General features: G+C 34.0%; 1 protein-coding gene across 7 annotated transcripts; it reads right to left on the bottom strand.

The window, feature by feature from the left end:
- Positions 1-4,192: 4,192 nt before the first annotated feature.
- Positions 4,193-8,390, bottom strand: LOC106768044. 7 transcript variants are annotated; one of them, XR_002668505.1, is made up of 7 exons: positions 7,535-8,390; positions 7,117-7,204; positions 6,959-6,990; positions 6,580-6,669; positions 6,413-6,454; positions 5,611-5,682; positions 4,193-4,428 (listed from the first exon to the last, which is right to left on the bottom strand). XR_002668505.1 is itself a non-coding variant. In XM_022783155.1 (6 exons), the coding sequence occupies exons 1-5, from the start codon at positions 7,681-7,683 to the stop codon at positions 6,440-6,442; spliced, it is 363 nt and encodes a 120-aa protein (XP_022638876.1). In that variant the 5' UTR covers positions 7,684-8,390; the 3' UTR covers positions 5,522-5,682; positions 6,413-6,439. The 7 variants fall into 7 exon arrangements, 5 of the variants coding, with proteins under 5 accessions (XP_022638876.1, XP_022638877.1, XP_022638875.1 ...); XR_001376208.2 differs by having other exon boundaries at positions 7,117-8,390; XM_022783155.1 differs by lacking the exon at positions 4,193-4,428 and having other exon boundaries at positions 5,522-5,682; positions 6,541-6,669; positions 7,585-8,390.
- Positions 8,391-8,545: the final 155 nt, after the last annotated feature.

Here is an 8,545-nt window from a genome sequence, read left to right as displayed (position 1 = left end):
CCTTATGGTTTACCAAGGGAACAATTGAAAGGTGTGGCTTGTTATCATAATATTTTTTTATTAATTATTCTTATCAATGTATATTGGAATTTGAGTTGAAACTGATCAGTCTATGCTTATTCAAGGTTATCTTGTTCCAATACTCAACTTAACATGTAGTATGTAGTCCAAAACTGATCAGCCTATGTTGGAAGTCTCGTTTTTCATGTAATATGTAGTCCAAAATTCCATTTATATTTTCTGTGTTCTTGTACTTTCGAAAGTAGAGGGAAGTACTGGGATTCCTTTGAAAGTTAAACTCAGAGACTAAATGAATTGTGACTCTAAGGTTGTAAGCTCAAAGTTTGTTCTCTTACAAATGATTCTAGGTGACATTTAATTTCACATAGATTTGCATGCTTGCTGAACTAATTTCCTATGCTTCTTTAGGTTTGTGAGCACTCAAGAGATATTAGAACGCGTTTATACTATAGAATCCAAAATTGCACAAATTGAAGAGGCAATTGCAATTCAAGGAAATAATTATATACGGATGAGCTTTGTAAGTAAATATCTAGCTATTTTTAAATTCAATGGCAGCAATTAAAGGTCTGTTTAAATTAACTTGTACATATGTAGGTAGAGGAAAACCAAATAAAACATGTGGAAAGCACTGAAGGGAATTTTGAAAGAACAGGTACATGTCATTCATATGGTTATCCTTTGAAACTATTAACTAACTTGTATTCAACAAAAATGGATATATCTAAAGCAATGCTGAAATTTATAATTGCTGCAATTAAGAAGATTTGTTGGCTTTGCTCAGGCAGGAATACTCAACAGGATACAAATGAGGAAAAACCTGTTGTACTTTACAAGGTTAGGAAAGTCTTAAATATCCTAATCTTACAGATTTATTATTTTCTTATTTGTTTCTGTGGATATATATCAGTCGGATACACAAACACTTGATACAAATGGAGGCACCAAATGAGAAGGAAACCCAATTCCAAGGTTGCAAATACAATGTTAAATTACTTTTCAGAAATAAAAAACGTATTCCACGCTAAAACAATTGAAATAGAGTATTCCAAACTGAAACATAGAAAACCCCTGAAATCGTATTGGACTCTTCTTCCAATTGCAATTGAAGGAGCGTAAGAGTACATAGCATCATATAAAACCTAACATGTTTAATTCCAGAATTTTATTTCAATAAGGGAGAAGACCCACCACAGTAGTGTCGTTCTCCCTCAGGTTTGCCCTAGAATTGACGCGAGCGAGAACGAGCTCCTAAACCCAGTGCACGACCAAATATCCTACACCCAGTACACCAACACAGCTCGAAAACAAATGCTTCAGTAACGTGATCAAGACCTGATGGAAAACGCATTTTCGTGAAAAAAGGGCAAGGAAGAAAAGAAACAGAGAAGAGAAGGTGGAAGAGGGAACGAGATACCTAAAACGGCAGCCTTGAAACAAAGGAAACGAAGGAACCCTAGCTTGACACAGAACGCACAGATGAAAACGGCACTTGGAACAGAGCAGAGACAAGAGAGCCACACGAGATAGATTCCAGTGAGTAATAGCTGAAACGATTACAACCTCGTAGCAGAAGTGGGAAGCAGAAATCAAAGACGCATACAACCTTGTAATAGAAGCGCGAAGCAGAAATCCAAGACGCATACCCTCATAGGAGAAGCGCGAAGAAAAAATCGAAGACGCAGATAGACTCGAAGAAGAACCGCGAATTGAAATATTTTTAACCCTCAAAGATAGCGCGTATCTTAGAATACGCTTTCTATTGTGTGCAAATAAATCACATATTTTCAAAAAAGCGGTATCTGTTTCACTTTCATAGATAGCTCTTTTTTACACAGGCGCTATCTATTGGCGTATTTTAAATTATTAATTAAAAAAGTTAATATTCAATAGTTATAGATAGCATTTTTTCTAACAAGCGCTATCTATTGTCATAGCTATAGATAGCCCTTTTTTAAAAAAGCGCTATCTATAGTTCTGCATCTCAATAGATATCTAATTTTGTAGTAGTGCGGGTCTAAATGAGCCGGGTTGAAATCTGACCCACATATAAGTGAGTTGTATTTTTCAAACCCAAACCGGCCCGAACCCGTGACGAGCCGGGTTGACTCGCGGGTTGTGACCCATTTTGACGGCTCTAGTAACAACCCACTTCTCTAGGCAGTGAGCAATAAAAAACAAAAGCAAAGGCAAGAGAAAAGAAAAGAAAAGAAAAATTAAAAAGGAGAAGAAAGAGCTCACTATAAGGGAAGGCTGGGAAAAAGAAAGAGAGTTTGTTCTTGAATGTTAACTTCAGAAATGTCTCTCTTAACTCAAGGAACTTTGTTGTCCAGAAAAACCAATTTCCTTCCTAGCCCAGCCAAGTTACAAGCCATGAAAAACCCTTGTGATGATTACCTGCTTGTGAGTATGTTTGATTGTGGTTAAATAAAAGGCAAAATTAATTTGTGTGACATTGTGATAGCAGAGTGAAACACCTCACTATACACCTGTGAGTTGAGTGAAACACTTTTGAGTGCTTGAGTGAAACACTTTCCCTGGTGAGGAATGGTTCTTTGAATTGCATCTTTGCTCGGTTTTTTGATCATTCTTAAGGAGAGCACCTATTGAAAATATATGAGCATCACATTGACTTTGATTGAATTAAGGCATCTGCACATCTTGACTGAGATCTTTATGGTGAATTGATAAAAGTGATTCCTTGTCTTGAAAGAAAAAAGTTTTTGAAAAAGATTGAGTTACTGTAGTGATTGTTTTGAAAAGCTGAGTTACATTCTGTTTGCTTGAGGGCAAACAAAGTTCTAAGTTTGGGGTTGTGATAACGGTTTAAAACACCGTTATTTGTGATGTGATTTTGATACTAAAAACACCCTTTTTCACTTAGAAACTTGCTTGGACTCATGCTTTTTCATTAAGTTGAGTGAATAAGAGAGTTGAGGTTGATTTCAATGATTTTATGACTAATTCCCTTTGTCTTGATAGAGATTGAGGTAATACTGGAAGAAGAGATGAAAAGCCAAGAAGATGGAGCTCAAAACGGCTCAAAAAGGCACCAGAAGGAGGGAAAACACGAAGCTCGGACAACCAGAAGTGAGGCTTAAGTGTGATGTATCGACGTCCACTGCCCGGGCGGCGGGGCTTTGTAGCTTGGGCATCCAATTTCGACGCCTGGGCCTTACATGAGCTGTTTTGGCCGCGTGGGCGGTCTCCCTAGACTGCCTAGGCGTCGACTTTCGTGGACCGAGCTCTGTTTCTACTCTGTTTTGATTCTTTTGGACCAGATCCATTTTTGGCACGCCTCTGACACTATTTAAAAGATCCTAAGGCTCTAGGTTTTGTATCCCTGGCAGAGAAAAGCATAGCAATACACTCTTCCCAATTCTTAGGTTTCCATTGTCATTATTTCTTCCATTGTTCATAGAGTTCCCTATGTCTATGGGGAACTAATTTCTATTTGTTGTTGGGGAATGATGTAACCTTGTAAACTCTCATGTGTTGAGATTGTTGACAATACAAACTCTATATCAATCTAGTTTTTGATGATGACAACACAATGCTTTATAATAGTACACATGTTGTTATTTTACATGTTCTTGTTCTGAACTTGTTGTTATACTTGTTGAACATGTTTTGATGTACTGTGTTGTATGTTCCTATGTTAATTGTGTGATATATCTGTGGAACATGCTTGTATGACAATGTGTAACAAAATGTCTTTGATAACAGTACATTCTGTAAGTGAAAAATCACAAGCACCTTTATGAACTTATAAGTGTGCGACAAAGTTCTAATCACTACAAGAAAAAACGTCATTATCTACGGCCCAAATCCGTATATAAAGCCCAAAATCCGTATATAATATTTCGTTATATACGAATTACATACGGACAAAAATCCGTATGTAATACTGTCGTAGCTAATTTTACATACGGAAAAATCCGTATATAATTTATATACGGATAATCTGTATATAATTTATATACGGATAATTCGTATATAATTTACATACGAATTTTTCTGTATATAATTATATACGGAAAAATCCGTATATAATTAAAAATATAATTACATATCTGTATGTAACTGATTTTATAAAAAGTAAATAAATAATTATCCTTCACTACAAGAAAAAACACAATTCCTTCCCTACAAGAAAAATACAACTCGAGAATTACAAGAATTACTTCTACATTTTGTAGCAGTTACCTATTCAACAACCACAATTTTAATATATATTCATAATAATCAAATTTAATAATCTAAGTTGTCAGAACCATTTACAATGATAAAAGGTTTTTCAAACCACCAAGATTAATACACATTAGTAAAGCTTCCAACACACTATCTTCAAAATGAACTCTAGAGACTGCACCACATATGCTAAAGTAGCATTTGTTCTCTCCAAACCTGTCCATTTAAGACAAAAAAAATATTGAATATATAATAATAGCTTTAGCAACTATAAAGATCCATGAACAACAATACCATTGAATATATAATAATAGCTTTAGCCACCAAAAACTAAGGGAGTATTTTGGCAATATGTTTATTCTAGGTTAACTAATTTTCTATTTGTACAAGTTTAATTACTATAATTAAATACTTATTCCAAAAGTAACTAGAACGGAGACAGTAACGATTCTTATCCCACAAAATAAAATTGGCTTTACTTCGAACATGAATAAACTACTTCCTCCACCCCCATAAAAGTGGTATTTTCCAAATCACTCGTCAATAAAAATATAATAAATATTCTAACATCTTATTTTTAATATTTTAATATCGAAAAATAGTTTTAGATTTGAAAAACATCTTCTAAATATCTATCCAAAACAAAAGAAAGAAATTTTCAGAAGATAATTTTAGATTTAAAATTACTCTTCGGAATATACTGTTTTGCATTTTTTTTTCTAATTCTAAAATGTATTTTCAAATCCCAAATGTATTTTCAAATAAAAAAAAAAATCTAATAGGAAAAATACCGCAAAGCAAGATGCGATTCCTATTTGTCTTAGCTCAAAAGACTATGCTCTGATGGTGGAAGGGTTGATTGAACCAAGAAATAAAGATTAAGAAAATCAATGGAGGTTGGTTCTAATGTATCCAAAGCTATATAAAAAGGAAATTTTTGCATAAAAGTTATTTTTAGGAAGAGACAAAAAATTGAATGTGGGTGTGGAGTCTCGTTCCACTTAGAGTGTTCTAGATTCAATAAGCAAATTAATTACCAATCAAGCATATCTTCACATTATTTATATTTTTAGAGCTAACAAATAATATAATAACATTTCGCCTATAATTAATCAAATTAATAAATTAATTACAATAACTATAAATGTGCAGATTTAGTTATAAGAATATATAATTAGAAAATAACATGTATCTTCAAACACACTGGTGCAAATATGCAATAAAATAGGTTTTTGTTATACATGAGCAACACAAGTGATTATAGTAGAAAATGATTATAGTAGAAAATGGACTTCATCAGTGACTCATAATAGACAAGTTAACAAAAGTTAACAGAGTAACCGCAAAGGTGAAAACTGAAAACTTCAATATAAATTCTACAAGATAGAAGGGACTTACTTGTGAAGAAAGAGAAATATACCACAAAGTATAAATGTGCCAGCAACAAAAATCCAACCAATGAGGATCAAGCTGCAGTCATTATAATTAATGAAAAACCTTCAAGTGTCAATAATAATAAAAAAAACAGAAAAAAATGGCAGTGTCAACGTCTAATAAGCTAAAAGTAATGTCGTGGTCGACCTCTTCGCTATAGAACATAAAGTTTAAGGTATTCAAAGCTGAGTGGCAAATGGGTTTTGAATTAAATCTTGCATTCTAACCTGTGAGGCTTAATACACCCTCACCTACATAAGGTATGCAATATACTAATACGCAGGTTATTTCCAGTGAGAGGATAGCATAATCTACATATACTTTAAAAGGTGGAAAATAAATTCTATTCAAATCCTTCATCAGAAGGGTGGAAAATATGCAACATTTTTTAATGAAATTTATTTAAAATTCCAACGCAGAGGCAACCATTTTTAAATTCAAATTTCAATAATTCAGATAGATATTTCATTAATTCAACCATGTTTTAAATTAATTCATTAATTCAAATAATTACGTGTTTTAAATATAAAATAATAGTACAAAGCTGATATAACACGTCTAACAAAATGAAAATATCATAATAAATAATAAAAATTCATACTTCGATTCGTGCATAAGCACTAAAACTAAGCGGTTATGTACAAACTATGCATTATTTAATTTACCCAAAATTTTAGTATTCCCAAAAGAAATTACAAATGAGTTCAAATCATCCAAAAAATCAACAAAAGAAACAAAAAGGACAGATTGAGGGAGATGTGTGTACAACTCATTGGAGGCATATAATTGTGCTTCATCTTTGGGCATGCTGCAAAAAAGATTATTTTTATATTTGATTATAAAATAGTAGGCAAGTTGACGAAACAGTAATTGATATTCAGATTTTATAGGCACATGTTGCGTAAGTGATGATGATGCACCGTATAATTTTACCTGACAATGGGCTTCGTCAAGACTATACATGATTTTTAGGTGTCTCTTAAGCTTTAAAAGAAGCTGCAATGCAACTGATAAACAGTCGGCCTACACAATCACATGTAACAAAATGAGCACACGTACGCATATTCAAATGTTTAGGCCGTATTCTGAAAACATTTGACTTTCTTATTTTGAGCAGGGGTTTCCATTAGCAAATAAAGATTCTTTAACTAGCTTAGCTAATAAAGCCCAGTATTTTTCCAACATAACTTTCCAACATATATTCTAGCCTATCAATTAAAACAAACCCTAGTGCCTACAAGAGTTACAATAACACATCAATACACTTCAAAATTAAACTGGGATAAGAACAAAGTTAACAAATAAATCATACCTGCAAAGATCTAACTTTGACAACAAAATCATCTACAGATAGAAAGCATGTGAAGTTCAGAGAAATGTATATAGACTTCAAGATCTTTTTAAACAGTTCTTAGATCCATCAATATTGTGCAAAAAAGATTCCTAAATCTTTTATAACAAGTAGCTCACAGAGAAATATTGTGATTGCATCATTGGTACAAATTGTCATGAAGTTGTTCTTTCTGGTGCATATCCATAGCATAATCTGCATTACCGCCTGCCCACAGAATATGGCAACAAACAAATATTGAAATCAATTAAGCAACTTTGACTCAATATAACTCGGTAAATCAACACATGTAACCAAAAATAATTAGAAAAACACAACTCTCATTTTCACCTGGGCAATGAAAAATTCTTCAGCGCAAACCAAAAAGTAGTTAATTCCCATGCAAAAATTGAGACAAGAAAGCATACTCACTAAATATATAATAGATAATTTAGATGCTTATCTTGAAACAGAAAGTAGGGTGCATATAAATATATCAAAACCAAATAACGAAACAATACTGAGAATAATAAAGGTATAGAGAGTAAGAAAGCCAACGCTAATTCTGTAGTTGCATTATTCTCATCTGCAAAATCTCCTTTCTTAACCTTGTTCCTTCGGCGGCGACAAATCTGGACCTCCTCGGCCAAGTTGGCCAAGTTAAGCATCTGGGAAAAGGACTGGGCAACAATATGAGTCCCATGCATCCAAAATAGTTATCATATTTCAAAGTTCTTCCAGTTTCTTAGGGTCACGCTTTCCTTCATACTCAGCTGAAATTTCGTACACTTCTTGAACCTGCACAAAAACATTTACATAAATGTCGAAGAGAAGTGAAAGAACATAAATTTGGGGATATTTTCTGATAAATCACTACAGCCTTCTCCATCGAATCCAGCGATTACATTCTCATTTTGCCACGTTTCATTGATTCAGCCGTTGAATCCTCCTTTTCCACCGAACACGCGACCTAATTCGTATTTCTCACCGAACAATTTTCTTATTTTTCACTCCTCTCCGAATCCTTCCCGCTCCTGGAATATTATCACGAACCTAGGGTTAATGAAGGTACTCTCTCAGCGTCGAACTACGGCTCCAAAATGAACGATGAAGGTGATTGCTTCGTCAATGAAGGACAACGAGATTGCTACGTTGTTATGCGACGACAGTTCGAGAGAGAGGGGGAAGAAGCAAGGGTTCGAGAGAGGGACAGTGATAGTAAAGAGGACTCGAGAGAAGGACGGCGAGAGCGAAGAGGGCTCGAGAGAGATGTGAAATCGCAAGAGCTCCAAAAAGAGATCAAATAGGGTTCGAGCGAGAGAGAAAAGCTTGAGGGTTTTGAGAAGAATAGGTTTCAAGGGAGAAAGAAAAGCTCGAGGGTTTTGAGAAGAATAGGCTTCGAGGTTTGCTTCAGGTTGGCTTCATTTTTTTTTAAGTAAATTATTCTCCCAATCCGTATGTAATATCAGTGGCTAACACGTGAATATAATTACATACAGATAATTGAAATTATATATGGATTATATCTATAGATAATTTTCCCACCACCACGGGCTAACCTTATATATG

Source organism: Vigna radiata, chromosome 7 (assembly GCF_000741045.1).
Source record: "Vigna radiata var. radiata cultivar VC1973A chromosome 7, Vradiata_ver6, whole genome shotgun sequence".
Lineage (NCBI taxonomy): Eukaryota > Viridiplantae > Streptophyta > Magnoliopsida > Fabales > Fabaceae > Vigna > Vigna radiata.
This window is presented reverse-complemented; position numbering and strand designations above follow the sequence as displayed.

Coding starts and splice junctions, on each gene's coding strand:
- LOC106768044 (XM_022783155.1), bottom strand. CDS start 7,683: ATGCATGGGACTCATATTGTTGCCCAGTCCTTTTCCCAGATGCTTAAC. Junction 6,991..7,116: donor TGCAATCACAATATTTCTCT/GTGAGCTACTTG, acceptor TTCTATCTGTAG/ATGATTTTGTTGTCAAAGTT. Junction 6,670..6,958: donor TCAAAGTTAGATCTTTGCAG/GTATGATTTATT, acceptor GTGATTGTGTAG/GCCGACTGTTTATCAGTTGC.